The 26,801-nt window shown below is 35.5% G+C and overlaps 1 protein-coding gene across 1 annotated transcript; it reads left to right on the plus strand.

The window, feature by feature from the left end:
• The first annotated feature begins 1,466 nt into the window (after nucleotides 1-1,466).
• LOC133332724 (monocarboxylate transporter 10) lies at nucleotides 1,467-26,491 on the plus strand. Its single transcript, XM_061541104.1, has 4 exons — nucleotides 1,467-1,830; nucleotides 15,436-16,593; nucleotides 16,659-16,802; nucleotides 26,383-26,491. The coding sequence occupies exons 1-4, from the start codon at nucleotides 1,491-1,493 to the stop codon at nucleotides 26,424-26,426; spliced, it is 1,686 nt and encodes a 561-aa protein (XP_061397088.1). The 5' UTR covers nucleotides 1,467-1,490; the 3' UTR covers nucleotides 26,427-26,491.
• Nucleotides 26,492-26,801: the final 310 nt, after the last annotated feature.

The following is a 26,801-nucleotide window of genomic DNA, read 5'->3' on the forward strand; positions in this document are numbered from 1 at the left end:
TACACCAAATACAAATTTTAGCAATTTTTAATAGACATTTTTCCTAAAACAGGGATGCTTATCCATATACGCTATCGTTACCGAGAGTCCATAGTTAAACACGCATTCTTATTTTCTCTTTTTAATGGTAAATTCTCAGTTACGCCCACATACTCTCAATTTTGTTATGCTCACCGCTGTCCAAAATGTGGACCGATATTGGCGACGCATGGTAGGGTGGAACATCTCAAAAACACTGAGGTAATCACCAACGTACACAGGTTCGGGAGGTTGGGTGGAAACTGCTGTTTCAATATGAAATTTGGTATTTGTATTTATCATTGTATGAGATGCTTTGCCTAATATAGGACCGATATAGCTCTATTTCGAAACCAACATTTTTGCATCACAATACATTTCTTTATTCTACCGAAAATATATATACATATACGACTACAAAAATACCAAATTTCAGCGAAATCGGTTGAAAAACGCGCTCAAGAACCCCAAAATACCGTTACATGGGGCTACCAGAAAATGTGGACCTATATTTATAATTTTTGTGGAGAAATTTAGTACCCAATAAGAACCCAATGTACCAAATTTAAGCGAATTCGGTTGAAAAACGCTCTCATATGGGAGCAATGCCTAGACGTGGTCCGATATATCCAATCTTGGAACTTGACCTGCCTGCAGACAAAATGCTGGCGATCTATCTCAATTTGTTTAGAGGATATTTCCAAAAAAAATAATATACCCTCCACACTATGGTGGAGGGTATAAAAATTAGTAGATTCTTGCTGTACGGGAACATACCAAGTAAAAACGATCAAATCTGACTTCAAAGATAGAATAGAAATAGATTTCAATTTCTAATTTCATAGCCTTTTGGTTTGCAGAAACTGTCCAGGTTTCGAAATATCCCCCATAATGGCACCGCCGTATCTTTTGATTTTTGGACATTTTTAACTGCATTTTCCAATCGAAGCATTGGTTGCAAGCATTGATTCCTTTATTAATTTTCGATCACTGTTTAGCACATATCGATCACTGTTTAACACATAACTCAGCACTTTAGAGTTCTGCATAAACAGGTGTTTAATTGCATGGCCAGTTGATATCGTCTCGACGAGAAATTACGCGGCCAGGAAATGTCTCTTGCAATAATGCCATATTCGAACCAAAGAGCGCGTCAAACAATAACTTTTTCTCGATGACGTGACTTTTGCAGAACCCCAAATATGACAATTTTGTATATTAACATACCTGTAGTTGGATGATGGTGTAAACCATTATCTCTTCTTAATCGATCCATTTTCAATTTCAGACTTTCAACTGAAAAGAAAATATTCGTTTAACAACTTAGTTTAACAGTTGTCGTATTCCAGTCCCAAAAACCTCGAAATGGATAACCCTTTACATACAGATATGATTTTAAAATAATAATGTCATGTGTTTTTCTATTTTCATTTTAGCAATACAAAACGGACAAAATTTAACGAAAAACGGATATGACAGAAAACGAGCCCTTAAATGAGAGTTCGCAGACGAATGGCAAAATCGTAGCGATCGATAGCGGCGGCCGATTGAATGGCAACGCTCATACAAATGGCAAATTTCCAAAAGGCAAAGCGTTGCCCCTGCCGGAGCACATTGAGGCGCCGTGTTGTCGTGACATTCATGGTGCTAAGGAGCCACCAGATGGCGGTATGCGTGCATGGTTGGTAATGATAAGCGCATTTCTTTGCAATGGTGTAATATTTGGCATCATCAATACATACGGTGTGATACATAAACTGTTAACTGAACGCTTGCAGGAGCAAGGTGATACGGATGCGTCCAGTAAGGCGGGTAAGTGGAGATGTTTTTTAGAAATTATTGTTATAGTTAGTGATATTTTGGACGGAATACCAATAACTGCATCGTGTATTAGACAAATGGGGGATTTTAATTGAAAATTTAAATACACTGGGTGAACAAAGTCCGGTGCAATGTAAACATACTATTATTTCCGTAATTTTAGTTTTTTCAGCTTGTAAATTTCCGATATTCACAAAATAAACATCAAAATGCTCATCTTTTGACAATATCCATCCATTCGCATGAAATTCCCAATATTTTCTTTGAGGTCATTATACCAATGTCCCCCCCACTTTTCTGCCATCCACTGTGTGTGTGTGCGAGTGTGACAATTAATTGGCTTACAATGACCAAAGTAATTTTGAAAGCATTCCAATTTAGCGGGAAAATACTCTCAAATTATCACACCGATAACTATGTATGAAGTCTTAGTAGTGACGGGAGCATATAAATGACTACTACTACGTTTTCGTACTGCTGAACTCATACGTAATTCATAAATTCTTAATGGTCGGATAGTAAGTGAATATGGATTTATCTACGGTCAGAGGCCTATTGATGATGGGTGGATGGATGAATGAACGAATAAAAAAAGACAACAAAAATTAAAGAATTATGGCGAAAAGTTCAATTGATTCATGACTTTTGCCAAGGTTCATGTCGGTTACAAATGCTTTTGTCAAAGAGCGCCGCTATCCAAGCCGCAAAAAATCATTGACTTGAACGGCAGCGGATATAAATTGTCGGAACGAATAAAAAGTTTTCTTGCGAACACTTAGATCTGTTCCGTTCTATTGTATCGGTGAGTGATCGGCGACTTCGATGACTTTCGTGGAATTATAAAAATGACATCTCAGAAAAAAAATCACCAATTACATGTGATGGCGTTCTTATTTATTTTTTCTAAACATTTTCTTACAGAAAAAATTAGCAGAAACTGTAACTTCTGAAACATATTTAAACGAAAATTTAAATTGAAACTTGTAATAATGACGTTATATTCGTCCGAGCCTTTTTATTTTTTATACACCCTCTCCCTTAGGTTGGTGAAGGAAAAAAATCATGTTAACTTTTCGCAGGAGGTTCTTTTATCCTCTAACTTTAATACATCGAATACCGTGTACAAAATTTTCTGCAAAGAAGTTTTCATCCACCAAAACCCGGAATGCCATATTAGAGCCACATCAGCTGGAAAAAATCTCGGATTATCAAAATACTTTAAAAGAGGCGGAAAATTTTTATGGGACTGTAGAAAAACATGGACCAATACTGGTCATTTTCTGTAAAGATGTTCTCTTTCCAAGAATCAGGCTTGCCAAAGTATGGTTCCGTTATATGGGCACAATACTAAAATGTGGACCGATGTATACTATTTTCCGTACAAAATATCCTAGAGTGTTATTTATATATTTTCTCGAATCAGGTCATTTTGAATTTTAGACCTTCATCATTTTATAACCATTTGTTTACATTGACTGTAAAAATCATTGAGGTCTATAGTATCGGACTTTATAAAATTTTCTTTTCTTGTCACCATAAAATTAATTACATTTCGGTTTGGGAATTCCCTTAACTCTCTATTTAAACCATGCTGGTTTCACTTTTAACTCGCCACATGGAGAATTATTCTATTATTTTGATCAATTTTAATAGACTCACGGAGCATGCGTTGGCCTTTTGGTGGTGGTTGGCTGTGTAAACTGTATCATTCTACTGACCCAGTTTGGCGGTACTTTGTTGCCATTCGATGTCTGGCTGGTTAACTGATTGGACTATACGGTGGAATAGGGCAGCCCTACAAGTGCCTTAACTAACAACATTTTTGCCACTTGCTCTTGTTAACAGAAAAAAGTTCCGCAATTTGATCCAATGCTTGCGAGCGACTCCATGCTCTCGAATGTGCCACGAAAGGTTTGTTTGAAATGAATTTGAGAACTGGATGGCATTGTACGATTACACGAATGCGAATGCAGCAACAGGCATAATAACCACAATAGGCAATAAAAGTTTCAACCTATTGTCTATTTGTCTCTCTAGTAAAATTTGCTTTGGTGTTTACATGGAAAAAGTAAACATAAACAAATGTTTATAGGAGGGTAGATTGTATATTAGCATAATAGCTCATTTTTAAGTCCGCAAAAAATGATTTGCGACGCCTTGATAAACATACATTCATTATGTGTATACCTTGAATTAGATTGCCGAAATACTAACACTTAATGCTTTTGAGCGTTAAGTTTAAACACCAAGTGTCTGAGTGGGTATCGATTTGGTCCAAATCTTGCACATCGTAATATTCCATTTAGACTTAAGTCTAGGCGGAAAATGTAACATCTCTTCAGTTTCCAAATATTGGAAATTGTCGACATTTAATGCTGTTGTTATTTAATTTTAATCATGTGTTAGCAAGAATCACATAGAATGGACATATTACCATCGATCTTCCTTTAATTTTTAGTAAAAATATTACAATTTTCTATATTTCTCAAATCGGCTGGATATCGGATATGGGTCCAAATATACTTTTTTAATACAGTTAGTTTTTTTTAATGTGAAAAACGATTTAGAGTCCTCTTATTTGTCTTGGTTGTATTTCAGGAGGTGATTTTTTTCAAAATCTAGTGACAGTGTCGTATCATAACATACGACAGTTTGATACTTTATTGGGTTTCATTGATAAAATGCCAATAAATGAAACCACAAAAATTTCTCAAAATGATGTTAATTTATGTATTGAAAACAATAGTTTTGTTCGTGTACCATATTGTACTCGAAACACGACTTTTGCTGGAAAAATCTTTTCATTAACTAGCCAAATTTAAGAGTGAAAAATTGTTTAATCTTCTCCGATGTTCTGCTGGTTTGTGTGGCTATTGTCTTTGATTTAGAAGATTTGGTCTATGAGAATTTTTTACAGTTTTCCTCTTTTACTAGTTTTACTATAAGTACGGGAACAAGAAAAAAATTTACGTATATTTAGTATTTTATCAGTGATGGCATGTAATCATGACAAAAGGATTTCCAACTCGAAAAAATGTAATACTTTAGCGAACTATGTTGTGAGTTTCTATCCAAAATACATAAGGAAGAAACCCCACTTAGACCAATATGCTCATCCATTAACTCCCCAACATATGAGCTGTTAAAATACATAGAGGATATTTTAACAAATTTAACTAAAAATTTTATATATAACATTAAATACGCCGTGAAAATGAAAAGAAAAACCAGTAAGGAAGGTTCAAAAGTCGGACGGGGCCGACTATATGATGCCCTCACCTGAACCGATTTCAACAAACCTTATCACACATAATTTTTTCCTCAATTGCATTTGCTATGAACAATTTTGTCCCAATCGGACAAATATTGGGAGTTTGGTGGATCATTCAAATAAAATCGGACGAAACTATATATGGAAGCTATATCTAAATCACCATTTACATAAAATCGGACGAAAATATATTAGGGAGCTATATCTAAATCTGAACCGATTTTCACCAATTTCAATAGAGTTCGTACTTGGGCCAAATAAGTGAAATGTGCCAAATTTCATCCTAATCGGATCATAAATGCGATGTTCACAAAAATACATGGACGGACATGCGTAAATCGACTCAGAAAGTAATTATTATAATCAAAGATATAAAGATTGTTGATGATGATGTTCTATTATGATTTGACGTTATTTCCTAGTATACCTATAAATTTAGCATTGCGGACAATAGCAGAAAAATGGGACATAATTAAGGAATACACAAAAATACCACAATACCTATTTATCTCCAGCGTCACCGATTATTGCAGATATAGTAATGGAGGAGTTTTTGGACGCTTCAATGGAGAAATTGATAAATAAGCCAAAATTAGTTACGAAATATGTGGACGATATACTTTGTAGAGATCGACAATACATTAAATACCCCCAAAACTCCATTGACAACATGTGCAATTTACGCAGGACTTGTAAGAAAACCAAAAATTACCTTTGGCGCCATAATAATCCGACAAGGCCAAAAACTAACAATAGATTGGGACCATAAGCCCACCGCATCTGGACGATTAATTAACTTTTAATCTAAGCATCCCAGACTAATAAAAATAAATACGGCTTCATTAAAAATATCGCTCTTTTTAGTTCAGCTCTCATGAATAAACTTGTTCGTTCTTTTAGTTCAATAGTTCGTCGATACAGACATATTCGTGAACGGCGATTGTGAATCATACATTGAACTATTCATTGCTATTTTATTTGGGTAAATCAGGTGTATATGAATGCAAATAAAAAAGCTTACAGATTTGTTTGCAAAACAACGAACAGGATCTACGATGCACCATTTACATATAATGGGACTGAAGTGTATATGTGACCTATATTTAAATCTGAGCCGGTTTAAACCCTAACAAAAACATTCTAGACTAAATTCCATGGTGTTCTATTTATATAAAATCGGACGATACTATATATAGGAGTAATATCTAAATCTGAACCGATTTTCTCCAATTTCAATAGGTTTCGTCCTTGGGCCAAATTTCATCCAAATTGGATTATAAATGCGACCTGTACTTTGCTCACAAAAATGTGTGGACGGATGGACAGACGGACATGCATAAATCGACTGAAAAGGAACCATGTGTTTACCTCGATTCCTTTTGCCTGTTACAAACATATGTACACAGCCATAATACCCTGTACCATAGTGTGGTGAAGGGTATAAAAAGGAAGACAAATGCAATGTAGTATGTATATAAGATAAAATGTAAAGGGGACTAATCCAACGTATGCCAAACTAAACTTAAGACGAGACTTTCTGGACATAGCTCAGATCAAAACTCAGACAAACCTTAGGAGCAAAAAACGGCACTTGCAGCAAATTGCACAAAAACTGGACATACGCCGAATTTTAAAGACGTAGACATATTGACACAGGAAAATAATTCTAAATGACGATTTACTCTAGAAGTGTTAAATATAATAAATGTACCTAACGATAAGAGAATTAATGATAAGACTGACACGGACCACTGAGCACATATTTTCAGAAATTTAACTAAAGATATTTTCAGTTAACCTAGAGCCAAACTATCCACAAGAATTAACTGGTCAACAATAACAGCAATATACAGTAAAATAGGCAAAATGCGATAAAATCAGGAAGCAGTGAATAAATATCGAATATATTCATACTTCAGGAGTTAGAAATATCCAAATACGGAAATACCAATAAGGAATTTCGAAATACTGAAAATATTCTTCGAACATCTGTTACTACGTATCTGCATTCGATACGCGTCTTATTAAATACCGCAATTTTAATACTCGTATAATTCTACTGTCAAAAAACTTCATGTTTTGGCTAGGATTTTGCGATTCCGACAAATGTATAATCCCTCGGAAAAGTATGTTATTTACGTCGCCGTTTCTGCCGGACCATCGTTGTATTCTACAATATCAAATTGACAGTGAAAATATCAATGCGGTTCAATGCTTTGTTATCAGTCTTACATTCTTTACGCAATTATTCAACAACAGTAACGGATTAAATGTTATTCTATTTTTGAAAATATTTTAAATTTATTATACCCAGGGATGTATGGAAAGGATTGTTTCAATGACAACGATGGATACCACATTTCATGATCCCGATACTATTATTTATTCCATTATTTCTATTTTATTAAAGTAATAAGATGTAATATTAGTTATATTACTAAAATTGAGATATTTTTACATTATCTTACACAATATACATCAATGGGAAAGAATAGAAAAATTAGTTAATTGCAAAATTAATAACAAACACATACATTATTTTTTCAGTGTAATATTTACTTAAATGCAATTTCTCGATTACGTTGCTTGGTGTTGTTGGTTTTTAATTTTCTGCTGACGAAAGCTATTTGTCGTTATTTATAGGAAGTATTATTTGACAAATATATATTTTTTTATAATCAAGAATATAAATCGCGTGTGAAACATTATTACGGCCGCAAATTCTCAATGCCAGTGGTACAACTTTGACCTATCTTTAACATTGTTTTGGTGTACCAGATAAGCCAATAATAAATGATTACCAAATAAATAAATAGAAAAAGAAAATAAATTCCGCATAAAATTAGGCTCTAAAATAAAAAAGTAAAATGAATATGGTGTACTTGTCGATGTTTTGATTATTATCGGGTAACATTCTTGTATATTTCTGACATTTCTTTGTATTTTCTAAATGCTAAACTTCTCGAAACTTTCTCCAAAAATATGTAATCTAATTTTTTATCAAAAAAAAAAAAAAAAAACAACAACAATTTATGGAGTAGAAATATTCTTTATATCCTACGAGGATTAAAATAAATAATTATGACGTGCCATCCATCACGCGTTTATGTTTTCTTTTATGGTTGTCAAACAAATATGTACATATGTATGCGCGGTTTCCCACCAACTTCAAACATTCAAATAAAATTCGAATTAGTCACCAGATTGCACCAAACTGAAATGTTTTTTTCTGTATACAAACGTGTTGCACACTTTTTTAATTATTTTCAGTACGTATTTTACAGCAAATGTATTTTTAACCAGATCACATCACCTATTGGAAATTTCTTGTAAACGTTATCTCAAAATCAAAAACGATTGCATCATATCGCAGACAAGAATCTTTGCGTGGCACCAGACATTATCACATTCTCATGTTTCTTCTGACATCGCCAAATTGTCAGCGTTACAGAAACGCGGAATTACCCACCAAAAATATAAAATCACAGCGAACGATGCTGATGATGATGTGTGGACCAATGTTTCATTGGCAAGATTCCATCGCAACCCACACACATACACACACAGACTGTCTACAGTCGGAGCGATGGGGCGGAAGCAAAACGTAATCTACGAAATGTTTTGTTATCTGCTCGAAATCGTGAGAAGTGAAAGACGTGTAACACGTACTAGTCGAACGGTGTTATTTTCGGACATTTCGAGTAAAGTCAAGAGCAAATAATTGGGGAATGTTGTTGCCTTGACATTGACCGTTAAATGCAATGTTTTCTTACAGATTATTAAATTGGTATACGGATATCTAAGCAATCTTAATGATTTATTTTAATGTTATAGTCCTGAACGGATTTCAATACAGATCGCTATAAGTGTACAAATTTGTATGTCTTAAAACGTCGGGTCCAGGAAATGTGTTCGCTAAAAAGAAAGTTCGTTATAACCGGTGTTCGTTATAAGCGTACTCGACTGTACTTTAAAAAACGGCAAGAAGATACTCTGAGCAAGTAATGCACACATTTGGTCAGAATCCCTCTATATTTGTTAAATGAGGACTAATAATAAAAAAAACGAATATTGATATTCAAAAATTGTGTTATTGTTCTTCAAAGTATATATTTTGGCGATGAAAATAATTGATCACGCATTGTTTTAATTAAAAAGAAGTCATTGTGTGCCAAGTCAGGACTGCGTGATCAGAATAAAATTCTATGTTTATTTAGGTATGCTCGTCTGTTGAAATCGCAATAAAGCTCCTAGGATGTTTATTATTGAAAATGGTAGGTAGCCCCCATATAACCGGTATTGTGAAGTATTTGGTCAAGTTTTTTAACCCAACCAATGTAATTTGGGGCTGTTTCGGAAATGGCGTTTTCAATATGAAGCTCTCATTGTACATCATTAGCTTTGATCCATAGGTATCGAATATCAATGTTTGAAATCTCTGTCGCAATGTTTGAAATCTCTAGTTAATAAGCTTATTCAAATTCGCAGGTATGGTTCAAAATTACATATATAAAATTAAACGTGCTGCTATTGACGAAAATGCGATAGAAAAAAATATTTCTTGACACGTCAATGTCCACCGCTGGAAAATATTGACTTAAAAGTCAGAAATTGAGTCGCATATTAAAACAAAATATAACTTTCAGACGATCTCAATTCCAACCAATCTGATAGCAATGATAGCATAGCAGACTATGCCTAGGGGAGCCCAATGTGCCCCATCAGAGGCATATGCGGTCAACCCAGAACCGCAAATTCGTCATAAGTCTTAGCCACCTTAAATTCATGCGATTTCCAGGAAGTACTGAAGATTATCTTCCAATCTATTCGTTTGAGGGTTAAGATGTTGCCCCAACCTGTTTTTATCATTTTTTCACGCAGTTTGCACGAAAATAAACTTTGGAGCTTAATATCATGAAAAGTTTGCAACGAGAGATCAATAAATCCAAAACTATTTGATTTTTCTCACAACTCCCGGGGGGAGAACCCCGGCTTCAGCTATGTTGAAAACAATGCCCATATATTTGGAAATAGATTTTCGTTGCACACTATAATCGCCTCAAGTGAATAAGATGGTCGAGGATCTTTCGCCTTCCACATAGTGATCAACAGATTCACTTCAGTTTCTACTTCCTGCTTCGAATTTCGAAAATCTTTTTCATAAATTTGTATGATTTCTTAAACATCATTATATGAAAATTGTATAATTCTTAATGGCACTACATTTTATAATCTTTTAACCTTTTTTCATTTTCTAGTAATCTGATTGTCATATTTACAATTAGTTCGCCCAAATATGGGACAAATAATGTAATTCTATAAAAAGATTCGGAGTTCAAACTCATTACATTTGAACTGTAATTTTGCGAACCAACCCTTCATGGCACTGAAACTTCTAACCTAAATTTGTCGGCAATAATTTTTGTTTCCATGTATGAAATGAGAAGTTTATAACGACAGATCAGTAAATCAAAAAATATTCATTTTTTCTTATATACAATAATAGTTCCCAAGATATAAAGTGGTGAACCTCGGCTTCAGCTGTATTACAAAATTAACATACAAAATTAAATATATTATAGGATAATACGTGATTCTTCGATGAGTTTTAAATGGAGAAACCCCCTTATCACTATTGGGGTAGTAACTTAATAGGGTATACCTGCAGCCCTTTATTTCATTTTCAGTTTGCAAAATGTAAGATTGTCAACAATGTTGTACTCGTATAATATCACCTATCGTATTCTATTTAGTTATGACATCTGGGGTATCAATTGAAATGTTATTTACGTCAATCGATAGTCTATAAAAAAGAAATTAGTATGACCAATAAATATTGTGCAGGACGGAACAAACATTTCAATTTAAATATCTTCTCCAAACTAATTGTGTTCTTATAAATTGTTTAATAACTATTGTTCGAATAAAAAAATATATATGTATTTATTCTTATTTTCCTCGCATATGTATATGAGCACTGATTAGGAATAAATGTTGTAAAATGTCTCCAAAATATTTTTCAATCCTAATCATATATTAAATACGATTTCCATTAAATAACGTTATTACTTTTCATGTTCTCCTAAATGACTTAGCAACTGACAGCATAAAACTATTTGCAACAATAAAACGCAATTTTGGACAGTGATTTTTCATGCGATGTGATAAATTTGTGGAGAACTGAATCAAGCATGCGTTTATTTAATGAAATTGTAAACCGATATCAATGCTCAGGGCCAGAAGATACTATGTTTTCTGCTGCCTGCCTATTCGCCCACATCCGACAATGTAAATTATTTTTTGTTTTACTTTTTTCTCAATCGTTGAGAAGAAGAAGAAACAAGTGAATGGAATCAATAGACATATTGAATTATCAATGGATTCGATTAGAATCGTATTGGTTTTGATATTTACACGTACATATGTATGTATGCATATGTATGTATGTAGATTACAATAACAATAATTAATTTGTAAATCTACTCGTATATGTATATAACATACATACATATGTATATTTGCGTATGTCTTATATGCCAGTTTTTTATGCATTTGCAAATAAAAAATAAAAATATATATTTTTTTAATTTTTATGGTTCTGACTGTTACAATCTCATCGCATGGCATCTCATCATCAGTCTGTGCGATTTGTGTTAATAAAATATTTGAATTTTATTGTCTGACAATGATGTGATGCTCATCATGATCAGTATGTTATCAAATTGTAACGAACACACACCCACACCCATATATATATTTAATTAAATTGTAAACAATTAAAGTGGAGTAATGCCAGTTGACAACTGAAGAAAAACTAGTTCAAAAGTTAGTTTGTTTGTTATCATAAAATTACCTGTGCTAAATGTACTCCTTAAAAATGGGGCCTTAATAAGGCAGCCTACATAAAAAGGCGCGGAACGTTTAAATTACATAATTGTAGATTTGGAAAAGTATTTTATTTCCTAATGCCAATATGTTAAATTGTATAAATATTTAGGTGCATATTAATAATTTTTATAATTTTTGGCATGTATATGTTTTATAGAATGAGAACGCACTACAAAACCAACAAGGTTGAAAATTGTCCGAAATCCCTAAATTTGGGTGCTACACCAAATCGTGGTCCGATATATCATATTTACAACACCACACATCCTAGGAATACTAGCAATGTCTGTGCAAAATTTCAGAGCTCTATCTTAAATATTGCGATCTTTATCGTGATGGACATGCGTAAATTGACATAGAATTTTTATCTGCTATTCTGACCTTTTCTAGATGGTATTCTCTTTGTACCGTAATCTCTTAACGACTCTGGGGTATGTTCTTCACCGCCACTATTTGTTACCAGAAGCATTGCAAAATGCTTCTTCCAGACCCTCAACACGCTAACTATATCTGTCACCAGGTTTCCTTCATCATCCCTACAGAAGGATGTGCCTGCACCAAAGCCTTCGGTTGAGTATTTTACTCATTGATACATTTTCTGGACTATTATTCTGACTTCTGTACAAGTCGATTTGCTCACACTCACGCTTACGTTTTTCTTGTTCTTTTCTTTCTAATTCTCCCTCGAATTGCGTTTCGTTACTGTCTGGAGGGTTGTCCCATACACTGCGTTTTTCATCTCTGCAGCATTACGAGAGACAATTAACCTTATGGCGTTGTCGGATGTTTTTTCATGACCACTGAATTTACCGACTGATTTTTTTTGCCTTCCGATTTTTGCATTGAAATTTCCTATCCTAATTTTAATTTCTGGCCAGGGTAGGGGTCATATGCTGTTTCTGGGCACTTGTAGAATATGTCTTTGGTTTGTTCATTTTTCCCTACGGTCAGATTACAGCTTTTATACGGATTATATTAATTCCCTCATTCACTGGAGCGAATCTGTAGACGAGGTATTTCATTCTCCTGCACAACCAAATTCATGTCTCGTTTCATGTGATTTGTTTACGCCTGTCCCTTTCCCTCACATTTCCTGTAACCATTCAGCTTTGTACTTGTTGAGAACATCCCTAAACATTTTCGTGAAACTAAACCTCACTTATACTCTCTCAATTTAGATCTGGCTTTGTTTAGTATAGGCGGGAGATTATGTGGCCAATACAAAGAAAGAAATAATTCATATATTATATGAATAGTGTTCAGAAAGTGTTGCCAATATCCGGATTTGGGCATTTTATGAATGCAATTCATAAAACTCTATTGGTTTCTTGTCAAAGAGAGGAAGAATGAGAGAGAGAAAAAAAAACACTTTGGAGTGTGTTTAGATGGTGGTTGGTTGTCTATGGCACAGAAAGTTTCTTTCTAAACAAAATATAACCGAACAGTGAATGGTCGTTTTTTTGCTTATTTGGGAGAAATACAGAAAATAGCAAAAAAGAGAATAACAAATGAGCGCAAATAGTAAGACTAAGAAAGAAACTAGTTTTGATATTAATGCAACTTTTACAAAATTTTGAAAAAAATTGGCTTTCTCACGATTATAAGAAATTTTACTCGTATCCCAAGTGAGGTACATGGACAAGATGAAAAAAATGTTTGATTGGAATTATGAAAATATTCATTCATGCCAATGGGAGTAATATGAGCACTCCTGTTCCAGGTGCAGTTTCGAAGATCGTGGTCCCCTTATATATTTGCGGTGGTCGTCAACATTAGGGGTTTTGGTGTTTCCTTTCTGTTCTGTTGCAGTATGTCGTTCCACGTATAGTTCCATAAATACTACAATCCGAAATGATCCCTTGGTCATTGACGAAGATATGGTTCAACGACTTCTCATAAGGCCCTATTTTGATTGCCACCCCCTTAATCTGTCTCTGCTGCTCATTGTAATTTTCCTTTGGATGCTCTAAAAACCTCTTGACTGGCGCATAAATCTTTTCATAAAATCCGCTATGAAATATGTGACTGGGTGAGTGTGAATGCCTATTTGCCAAAGAAAAACAATTAGATTAGAAGAATAATAATTCAATTGCAATGATTTTTGCAAAGAAGCATTGTTGCCTCTATTTGATCTCCGATCACATTTGACGCCTAATCTTGGGCTAAATAGAGCGAATATGTGGCACAAGTAAACTTGTCTTGCGTCGCTGTTGTTGTCTTTAGGATTTGTGTTAACCGACCGACGCACGTGAAGGTTCAGTGAAAAGTTGTAGAGCAATGCAGTTGGACAGCTGTCCCGACGGACGAACGAACGAATGAACGAACGGGTGCATGGACGAACATAGATGTAGGTGTCATAAGAGCTGTAAATGCGTTGTGTATTTAATGAAGATTACATTTGTTGTCTTTATCATCTTTTTGTTACCGCCAAAACGTCAGCCGGCTAGAGCTTTTGAAAAAACAACAACGACAACAAAGGCAAAACAGCTGCTGTCATTGTTTTGCATTTCAAACTGAGCCAGGCGATATATGGGTCTGATGGGGGATTACTGCCAATGATTGACGTCTGCATTTCTTTTGAATGTTGAACTGTTAAGTTGATGTGGTCAAAGATGGCTAATAAATTTAAATCTATTCGTCTACGTTCTGCACAAATACATGCGCATATGTGTATATGTAAGTGTGCGTTTGTTTCTTGATATAATTTTCTGTCTTATGGAAATGGCAAAGTAAATGCGACGCATTACCAACAAAGTTTGTGGCATGCGTTTGGCTTCATTGATTTTATTTCTGTAATCTCGTCTTTGAGGTGTCCATTCATGAAATACTTATTCAAATTGATATGCGGCCATGTAAAAAATACCCTGAACATGACAAATTAATATTCACTGGCAATTACGTTGGATCGGAAATGATTAAACTGTACTGGCGTAAAGGTATCAAGAGTTCAAAAAATATTATTTCTCTAATTGAATTTATAATTTATTGATACCAGGTTTTTGTGCGAGACCCACGTTATATATTTCTGGCCTAATAACGCAAATGTCAATATTTGCCATAATATTTTCAAACCAATTATCGGATTAATTTTCCCACTTCTATTGAGATGGGGTTTGAACGCTTCAACAGCAATGAAAATAGTTGGAGACACATTTATTTGAAGTGCGAATTTTCAAAACCACATTCATATCATAAACCAATGTTGAACAGAACTAAATTGAGAGTAATCGTGTGAGAACGTAATGGAGAGTGCATCATCAAAAACGACTGACAAAAAGAGAAAAACGAATTTATCTATCAACGTTATCGTACTATTTTGTGCATACGTGTCTTAAATCCACACACCACCCACTCATAATAAAGTTCCATTTTCAATTTCATTTCTGAGACCCTATAAGCATTATTCTAAATCGATTGTCTTCTTCTCATCCTTTCAGCACTTGTTGGTTCACTGACGATTGGAACTACATTTCTGCTATCACCCGTGGCCGGTTGCCTTACCGATAAAATCGGTCTACGTCTAACCACACTGATCGGAGGAATATTATCTTCCGGTGGTTTGCTGCTATCATCTTTCTTTACCTACAGTACCGGAGCGTTGTACGTTACCTATGGCATAATGTTTGGACTGGGCGCGGCATTGGCCTATACACCGACTTTGGCCATATTGGGTCACTATTTCAAACGATATCTGGGCAAAGTTAGTGGTTTTGTGACGGCCGGTTCGAGTGTATTCACCGTTATTTTGCCACCCGGCATGGATTACTTAATTAAGACGTACGACCTGGAAACAACCCTGCGAATAATGAGCCTGATATGTACATTTGTTATTCTGTGTTCGTTTGTCTACAAACCACTGCATCCACCGCCAGAGCCACCCAAGAAGAAACCTGGTCGCTCGAAGGCTAGCATGGTAATGCGTTCCATAATCAATGTGGAAATATGGAAGCGTAAGAAGTATGTGATCTGGGCGCTGTGTATTCCTATGGCCCTGTTCGGCTATTTTGTACCCTATGTACACATGATGAAGTTCGTCCAAATGACCTATCCAAATAATGATCAAAATCTTCCGGTAATGTCCATTGGTATTACTTCGGGTTTAGGGCGTCTGATATTCGGAGCGATAGCAGATCTGCCCGGTGTCAATAGGATATATTTGCAGCAACTTTCGTTGAGTTGCATTGGTGTGGTTACAATCCTTCTTCCTCTCACCAGTTCCTATGTTCTGCTGATCGTATTCAGTTTGATAATGGGTCTATTCGACGGCTGTTTCATATCATTGTTGGGTCCCATTGCCTACGAGATATGTGGGCCATCGGGAGCAACTCAAGCAATTGGCTTTTTGCTGGGCTTAAGTTCGCTACCACTTACCATTGGGCCTCCGGTGGCTGGAATCATTTTCGACAAAATGGGTTCATACACAATACCGCTGATATTGGCTGGTATACCACCGATCATTGGTTCGGCAATACTCTTCTTGATACGTTTCATAAAAGACGAACCAACGCTGGAGAAAACAAATGGTGTTATTGTCGTAGCAAATGGTACAGATGCAAATGGCGGTGATAATGATGAAGATGTGGAGAAAAATCTAGGTAAATATCATTTCGTTCCATCTTTTCTTATGGACTTTTTAATGAAGCGTTCTCTTTACCCTTAGCATCCAAACAAATACAACCCCTAATGAATGGACATTCCAAAACAGCAACCCAAAACGGTAACGGATCTCTGGAACATCGGCCGGAATCCGAAACACAACAAGATCCACCTACCGCCAATGGCAAAGCTCGTTTGGCCGATTCAGGTATTACCATAACGTTCTCTACTGCCTTGAAACGCATTTTCCCTAATGCTTGTGCTTCCGCTTCTGCTAAATGTGATAGTCGTAGTTGTAGTAGTGATAACCGTAGTCATAGTAGTAGTAGTGACCAATCCAGGTCGTATGCTAATCAAAGTCCACTTAGTTCTAATGCTTGTACTAACAAATCGATTGACATACACACAGCCCTGGTAACGAACGACTGCAAATCATATCAGTTAAATGATTCGTCTGGTGCTTCGGTCGGCTCTCAATCGGGAACCGACAATGTAAGCCTTAGTCAGCAACGTCAGTATAAATATTCTATTTATTAATCATATACACATAAAATAAGAATTATTTGACTAACATTTATTTCTATTTGAATAATATATTAAATATTTTTGTTTAGAGATATAAAACTACAAGAAAAATCTGTTGATATATAGACGAGTTTATATGTATGTGGACGCATTTGTGTCTTATGAAACAAAATAAGTAAAATGTGCTTTAACACTAACACTGCATACATGCATATGTATATACACACACAAATGAAAACATATCGAAATCAGTATTTAATTTTTATTACACAATGAATGAATTAATGAATGATTAATCCCATATATACATATACACACACATTTTTGTTAAACCGCTTCCGCATTTTCTAACGTTTTTTTATTTTTTCCTTCATAAATTTATTGGTATAACACAACATGTGCGGAATGCAGAACCACGTGTACCAAATGGGTTAAGATGTTTATATAGAGTGCATCCGATTTCACATGTCTGCTTTGCTAATGTATTTTTACATTCGATAATAAAAAATTTCAATTCGCTTCAACATATCGGTTAAAACGACAGCATCCAAAATTCCCGCAAAATGCCCATTATTTGATATTGTTTATAACGACTATCGCTTATAGTGACCAATTTCGCAGGTTCGGTCCCTTGACCCTCGTTATAAGCGATGTTGACTGTATTATATTTATTTACCGGATGTAATATATCTTAATGTTTTTCCGTTGATTGAAATGGATAACTTGTTTGCGCTAGGATCCTTTTCAGTTCGCTTTTCAATTTGGCGAATATGCTCATATTTTGTCCTTTTAGTTTAATCCTGAAATTTTAAAAATGCGTTTTTGTTTGCATTTAGAAAGGCGGAGTTTATTGATACAGAACATATTTTCGGAGACAACCCTAAATTGATTATTAGAGCTGGGTTGTTCCGAAAGCTTAGAGTTCAAAGGAACGATTTGTACTGGTTCTTTTTACAGTCTTTAATCTAGATATTCCCATTCACTGACGTATACCAATGAACTAAAATGAACTATAGAACTAAATTAATTACCTGGTTCCTTTTTGAGTAGTAAACTGAAAAATATCGTACCGCATCAGGAACGAGATTTCCCAATCGTCCATCTGGATCTTCCCATTCATTGATTGAATTAACGAACGTTTGCCAATGAACTAAATGGAACTATAGAACTAAATGAATGTATAAACAATCTTCATAAATCTCGTACATATATGGGAAATTACAAAATTCTTTTAAAATTCCATTAACAAAAATTTGATTTTTTTTTGCGAGCACATTCATGATTTTTGGAACATAGGTTAATAAAAATATGCTGATTCTAAATCTTTTCGCGTACACAAATTCGGATGCTGCGCTCAAAAGTTGTAGCGGTTTTAAATCTTGTATTTCAAATATAAATTAAATGAATTACTATTTGTTGTAAATCGCGAATTTCTTCACAAATGGTTAAACACATTTGTTTTCATTGCATACTGGTCAAATCACATTGAAATACGGTATAATAGTCGCGAAAAACAAATAGAAGCATGAATATATCTGAAAATAAAATAAATTATTTTTTTAGATAAAGACAAAACGTTTATTTGAATTTTTTTTTGATTTTTGATTTTTTTAGTATGGTTAAGGGAATACGGTTTTACTTTAATCTTCTAAAATATACGACGATTTCTTCTGCAAATTTTTTTAGATGATTGTTAAATATCGGTGAATTCATCGAACAAGAGTTTGGACGTTAAAAATGACTAAATATATTACACTTACAATACATAAAAATGGTCAATATTGAAAAACATGCAATTCGCGTATTCGTGGAAATCAGTTGTTGCGCATGCGGTTTTCGTATAAACCGAATCAATCTCTTCCAATAATTATGAATTTTTCGGTGTTTAATTTAGCGGCTATAGTGTGCCGCTCGATGCACTCTACTATGCAAAAACCCTAAAAATGGCTAACAATGAGGCAAAGTGCATAAGATTTTTATGCGCATCCGATTTCGGTAATCTCCTATGAAAATACACAAAAGGACACCTATTTTAAAAGGATCGGTTAAGAACCGCGGATAAAATACACATATTATTCGCGTATCGATATATTTTTGACCTATTTTCACACAGATTCGCGAATATGATAACACAAGAATGAATGTATGTGAAATCAATTCGAAGAAAAACGCGAATTTGTCAAAATAAGTTTCTGCAGTTTTTCCCACATTCAAGGTACCTATATCCGCCGTTTTATTGAGCGGAATTGAATATGGATGGGCTCATTAGATCCGGCACGTAAAAAAACTAAAATCACGCGGGGTTCCAAGAAAAAGATATGGACTTTCTTAATTTTAGACTCAAAAAAATAATTTTTTTTTATAAAAATTTACGCACCAAATGTTCGTCTTTGGAACCCAATTGCAAATAAGCTACGGTGAGCACATTCATGAGATATACACTGAACGCAGCAAAATCACGAGTTCTACAATCCTATACTTAGTTTAGTCAAAAAACACCGAAAATCCGGCTTTAATATGTCAGCATCCATTTTGGTTGGATGCAGGGATTATATCGAGAAATCATACATTAGAACATTATTGTCCATGGGGTATTCTGCAACTTAGTCACTGATGACAAGTGCGTGCGTTTGGTAGTTTAGCCAGAAATCAGGAAGGAACACAAAAATAAACTCGTTGGCTTCAACACATTTTCACCCATTTTACCACCATCACAGCTTCCACGCAACTTATTATTTTTTCAATTCAATTCAATTTATTTCATAAACAAGAACCTAGCCCAAAGGGCCATGAGCGATTCCAAAAACTTCTTTACATGGACTACTCCAAATTTATTACCAATATTCTAAGATTTTTACAAGAACACTTCATTTTATAGAAATGAATTTAAATTATATGCAATATGTTCATATTTCGCGAGTTATAACCTTGCAAACCTCAGTTTCAAGGAATTTAAAAGATTTTTGTAATTTCCCATATATGGAACTCCATGCTTCCAAGTACTCTTGCAATACTGAAGCTTAATCCTTTCATATTTGGACTTTCTCGCTGTATTTTTTCTCATGTCTTTAATATTTAAGTTTAAGGGATTTTTAAGATTTTAAATGAGCTGGTAAATGAATACCAACGCATGTTAAGGTTTGTAACTTTGCACATATATATTTGAAGATTTAAAAAGGAAGAAAAATAATTTACAAAAAAATGTTGTTGTTGTTTTTTGTGATCAAAGAAATGCCCTTATTTTTGATGACGGGCATGATAACTCCTCACATCGGAATCCGAAAATTTCAACGGTGTTAGAAAAAGTACATGTCTGGCTCTCGTATCAACTTCGCACAACAGTTAACAAAACGGCGGAACTTTGAAAATTGTTTTTTGAAAAATTGCCTATTTTTGACCACAAACTAAGTTAAAAAATAAGGAAGATATTCACTGATTGGCTTTATCCTAGTTCATACCATATCTATACACTCACAGAGAAACGTCCCAAAATTTGGGTTATTACTTTTTGAGTTATCGTGCCCGCCATTCGCAAAAACGATGTCTGGAGAAAAACGCGTTTAAAGTTTGAGAAGCCCTCTTGCTGTCATCTGATGCTAACACAATAAATCGGTTATATCTTCAAAAATTGTTGAGATTTTCACTTGAAAATTTATAGGGACATTCTTGAATTAGTGTAGGTTCGAATTAAATCAAAATAAAAAATTAAATTTTTTGAATTTTCTGCGATAAATTATTTTCACAATCACTGGTAACTAGTTAGTCGGAGTTATGTATTTGTTATTTATTTATTATTATTTATTTCATAATGAATTTGGGATCAATGCTTTTGTTTTTTAAGGGGACCTCCCCCATTCTCGGGGTCAAAAATGTTGTTGATTTAATTCGAATCTAACCTAATTCAAGAACGCCCCTACAAAATTTCATGTGAAAATCTCAAGAACTCTTGAAGATGAGGCCGACTTATTGTGCCAGCATCAAGTGACGGCTGAAGGGCTTCTCAAACTTAAGTGAATAAGGGCCACCAGTGTATATTTTCGTCCGATTTTACATATCCACTATCTGATTTCAATCTAACAACAGTTATTCTCATGCCTATCCTTTAGGGTATAATTTAGAACTTTTCGTGCACTTATAGTACGATTTTCTAAAAACACTTACCTTGTTCTATTCGTTCAATCAATACCAAGTGTACGAAATTTAGTACATTTAGTAAATTATTTAAGATACGCTAAGCGTACTATCTATAGAACCATTTAGTACTTTTCGTATTTGTATAGTATGAATCTCCAAAATTACCCCTCATAATTTCAACTCTACGTACTCAATCTCAGCACTTACTTTCCAATATACTAAATTTAGTACCATTTGGTACTTTTTTACTCTTCCCTATTTTTGTTGACCGAATACAAATGTTAACAATTTGAATACCTTTTAGAACCTTTATAGTATTCCTATTTTTTCACATCTTGAAAAAATATATTGTTACGTTCTTGGGTTTTACCAAATCCCGTGTAGACGTTGTTTTATTTCCCGGTACAATTCGTACCAAATAAAACGCAGGTTCTTTCGGATTACGATTATTACAATGATTTTATTCACACAACTTTACTTTACACGACGGTTTCAATTCGCGATCTGATTCACAACTGACTCACTGCCTTTCCATTCCCTCTATTTATATGAGCCCTGCCTGTCGCTACAGAAGTTTCTAGACGATCTGGTAACACCTAGATCACGAACAATCTACCAATGCAACAAACACATTGAGTAACAATAACAACAACAAACTTACTGAGTGAACAATAACAACAACAAACTTGAGTAAACAAACTTACAATAACAACAACACATATACAGGCGAGGGAATAACAAAGAAAGAGGAATAACAACAACACATATACAGGCGAGGGAATAACAAAGAAAGAGGAATAACAACAACACATATACAGGCGAGGGAATAACAAAGAAAGAGGAATGACGTTTAACAAGAATTGTACGACAATAACAAAATAGAAAATGAAAGAGGAAATGGAAGGATGTAGAAAAATCTATACAGTGGTTGTTGTTGTGAAGTTATTCAAATAAACTGCGTAGTAGAAATTTACGTTACAATTCAAATTCTTAAATTAACGGAATTCATCTAAATTAACTTAAATCTAAAGTTATATTCGTAACATTGCCCCCCGCTTAAGCCTGTTCGTCCCGAATAGGCACAGTTCCCGTTCCGTAGGGGGTCAGCCGCTCCAAATGTACAACTTTCATCTTCGACCTGGGACTGTCGCTCCTCTGGATGCGATAAACGACGTCATTTATTTTCGTGACAATCTTGTAGGGTCCTTCCCAGTGCGTTTGCAATTTGGGGCATAGTCCTTTCTTCCGTTGTGGGTTGAACAATAGTACCAGTTGCCCTTCTTGGAACCCATCGGTATTTGCCGCTCGATCGTACCTTGCCTTCATGCGGTTGCTAACCATTTTTATTCGATGGCGAACTGCATCGTGGACTTTGCTAAAAGAGTTTTGACTGTCTTCATCTTGGTTCACATCGTCGTTTGGGGCAGCACCGAATATCAAATCGCCAGGTAGCTTTAACTCATTTCCGAACAGAACTTTGGCTGGGGTCCGGGATGTGGAATCATGAATGGCCGATCTATAAGCCAATAAAAACTTTGGAATATGCTCATCCCAGTCTCGTTGGCCACTGTCCACCACTTTCCGTAGATGTTCTTCAAGGGTGCGATTGAATCTTTCCACCATGCCATCTGATTGTGGATGTAGGGGCGTCGTTCTGGTTTTCTTAATTCCGTAGGAGTCACACATTTCCTTGAAGATCGCTGATTCAAAATTCCTACCTTGATCGGAATGAACCTCAGATGGAACACCATAGCGACAAATCCAATTTTTGCTGAACACATCCACAATTGTCCTGGCTTCTTGATTTGGGATAGCATAAACCTCCGGCCATTTACTGAAGTAATCCATGACCACTAAGACATAACGGTTCCCAGAGTCGCTTGTGGGGAACGGTCCAGCTACATCCATTGCGATTCTTTCAAAAGGGGCTCCTGAATTATACTGCTGCATGTAGCCTCGACTCTTCCGTGTTGGACCTTTAGCTTTTATGCACCTTTCACAATTGGCGATCCAGTCGGCAATGGATTTTGACAGCCGACCCAGTAGAATCTCTGCTTTACCTTTTCAGCGGTTTTTGCTATGCCAAGATGTCCTCCACTTGGACCATCGTGAAACTCCGACAAGACATCTCTTATTTTGGAGTCTGGGACGACGATCAAATTCCGGTGAGATTTACCGTCCTCACTTTCCCATTTGCGATATAAGCAACCATCTATTATCAGTAGACTGTCCCACTGGGCCCAATATGATTTTAAAAGAGGACTTTCGGAGGTAATTTCTTTCCGACTAGGTCGCTTGCCCGTTTCTATGGCCGAAATTATTTTGCCCAGAATGGGATCTCTTCGTTGTTCCGTCGACCAATCTTCTCCCGACTCAAACTGCAATCGTCGGACATCCACGATATTCTCTTTGCACTCAGCCTTTGAGCAGTGCCTGTATTCTACCTTGCATGGCCGACGAGACAGGGCATCAGAATTACCGTGTTTTCCGCCTTCTCTGTGCACGATTCTGTTTAACGGTGACTCATTGGTGGACTGTTGAGCCATTCTTCTACCATCTTTCGTTGGAGGTGGTGACGATGACCTGGATCGTTTGCGCTTAGCTCTGCATTCGCGCGCAATATGACCTGCTTTATCGCAGTTGTAGCATCTAACCCTGGGCTTAGTCATCCCTACTAACTTTGTTTCTTCTATTACCTGCTTCATGGCGTCCTTGATCGAGTTAACTAGAGATTTGGGTTCGCAACCTTCGGTCTCCAGTTGGCGAATCTTGTGGGTCTGGGGCTTAACAATTATTCTTGCCGTCTCTTGGGCAAGGGCAAACGACACAGTTTCGGCAAACGACGCTTTTGGTGACGCATATGTTGCACATTTAATCTCAGGGTCACGTATGCCATTCACAAAGGTTTCGATTTTCATACGGTCCAGCAATGGGTGATTCTCTCCTGGATACGCCATTAGCACCAAACGTTCCACCTCAGCTGCAAAGTCTTGTAGCGTCTCGTTTGCCCTCTGTACTTTTCCCCTTAGTTCCATAAGGTAGATGTTTTGTTTATGTTCGCCACCGTACTTACGTTCCAGTGCAGCAATAACATCTTCATAGTTGCTTCTAGAAGCGACAGGAATACTCTGTATAACATCCGCAGCACTGCCCTTCAATGCCAGAAGTAGTGCAACCGCTTTGTCGCTGTCGTTCCACGAATTTCTAGAAGCCACTGTCTCGAACTGTAACTTGAAAACATTGAATGACGTAGAGCCGTCGAATACAGGAGGTTTGATTTTTAGTGTGTTATCAGGAGCTCGCACCGGACCACCTTTAATTTCCAGTTCCGAAATTTTCTTCTCCAGATTCGTAAACCTGTGGTCGTGGGCCAGAAATTTCTCGTCAACCGACTGCACTTTCTTATCCAAATCTTTAATTTGGACCTCCACGGTTTCCACTCTCCTTCCAATAACTTCCGTAATGTTCCCGAGTGTCTCGTTCATTCTACAATTCTCTGCCTTGAGTTCATCTAACTTTCTGGAATTCTCTTCGAACATTCGTCTCGTGTTTTCTTCTAACTTTCTGGAATTCTCTTCGCTCCTTCTGAAATTTTCCTCAAACATTTTGGCCAGCATTTCTCTGAAATCGTCACCCCTGGCAGCTACTGACGAGACCTCCCCACCGTTGGACTCGCCCATTTCCGATAAATCCACTTCATCCTTACTGTCAAACTCATATGTATCGATGTTCATACCACGGCGCTCGAACTCATCCAACAGACGTTTTTGGAGTTCAGCCTTGTTGCCAGTAGAGGACAATTCCAATTTATTCAGCTCCTTCTTCAAGTCTTCCACTCGTAGATCCTTAAACTTCATCGTAGTACTATCGTAATCCCACTTCTGACACCAATTGTTACGTTCTTGGGTTTTACCAAATCCCGTGTAGACGTTGTTTTATTTCCCGGTACAATTCGTACCAAATAAAACGCAGGTTCTTTCGGATTACGATTATTACAATGATTTTATTCACACAACTTTACTTTACACGACGGTTTCAATTCGCGATCTGATTCACAACTGACTCACTGCCTTTCCATTCCCTCTATTTATATGAGCCCTGCCTGTCGCTACAGAAGTTTCTAGACGATCTGGTAACACCTAGATCACGAACAATCTACCAATGCAACAAACACATTGAGTAACAATAACAACAACAAACTTACTGAGTGAACAATAACAACAACAAACTTGAGTAAACAAACTTACAATAACAACAACACATATACAGGCGAGGGAATAACAAAGAAAGAGGAATAACAACAACACATATACAGGCGAGGGAATAACAAAGAAAGAGGAATAACAACAACACATATACAGGCGAGGGAATAACAAAGAAAGAGGAATGACGTTTAACAAGAATTGTACGACAATAACAAAATAGAAAATGAAAGAGGAAATGGAAGGATGTAGAAAAATCTATACAGTGGTTGTTGTTGTGAAGTTATTCAAATAAACTGCGTAGTAGAAATTTACGTTACAATTCAAATTCTTAAATTAACGGAATTCATCTAAATTAACTTAAATCTAAAGTTATATTCGTAACAATATTATAATTTGAGTAATACGGCGGGTTAAGATTTGAGATTTTTTATCGGGTTAACCTAATTTATCAGGAATTGACAATTCAAATACACTGGGTTAACAAAAACTAGTACAATGCAAATGTACTATAACTCAAATCTTCTGAAAGTCATTTACACGAGGTATGAAACCAATGAAACCAAAAGCAAAAGGAATTTAAATGGCTAAATATTTGATCTGTTTACGTAGACCATTGGATTAGTGGTGTAAGGAATGAAATTGTAGTTTCACCTCTCGCAAAATTATGGAAAATTTTAAATATAAAATTGTGAATTATGTCTAAAATAAATTAAATATTTTTCTTGATGAACGTAACTGTTGTATTACAAACGCTTGTACTAAGCATTCTTTGTACAATTAGACTTAAATAATATCTGTACATTTAGCTGTGTGTGTAAATAAATATCTATCTCATTTCCATGATTGAGCTGCTTTCAATGCTTGCCTTGGACTAATTTTTAATTGTTGCTAAAATGTCTTTTCAATCTGATTTTATTTTTTCAGAATCTCTGACGGATGCACTGCCCGCGTACAAAGAAAATGTTTAGCAAATAAATATTCACTAATTGATTTATTGTTGACTAATTAGACTAAGTTTTTTTTTCTATAAAAATTAAAAACAACTTAAAATATTGGATATAGCAGAATTAATGTTAATTCTCCAGCCCCCATCTCATACGACATTACATTGCTGTTTTCCTTTTTGACTTGCCCCGAATGTAATTTGATTTGTAGTTCACTGCCATCGGACATTCCCACTCCGCCCCCTAAAATACCAAAGTGTTATCATAAAACAGCTCAAGCCACCAATACTTCGAATGGACGATAGACACAAAACAGACAGAAAACTGTACATAGATAAATAAATACAGACAAATAACTAAGGATAACTTTAATATTGGCAGTTAACATAAATAAACAAA

This window comes from Musca vetustissima, unplaced genomic scaffold, assembly GCF_032173495.1.
Source record: "Musca vetustissima isolate MV318-11 ecotype Yass unplaced genomic scaffold, APGP_CSIRO_Mvet_v1 utg16112, whole genome shotgun sequence".
Taxonomy (NCBI): domain Eukaryota; kingdom Metazoa; phylum Arthropoda; class Insecta; order Diptera; family Muscidae; genus Musca; species Musca vetustissima.

Bases quoted from the DNA above. Each gene is read 5' to 3' on its own strand.
- LOC133332724 (XM_061541104.1), top strand. From the start codon at position 1,491: ATGACAGAAAACGAGCCCTTAAATGAGAGTTCGCAGACGAATGGCAAA. The intron at 1,831-15,435 runs GTAAGTGGAGAT...TCATCCTTTCAG, and splicing joins GGATGCGTCCAGTAAGGCGG to CACTTGTTGGTTCACTGACG. The intron at 16,803-26,382 runs GTATTACCATAA...TTATTTTTTCAG, and splicing joins AGCTCGTTTGGCCGATTCAG to AATCTCTGACGGATGCACTG.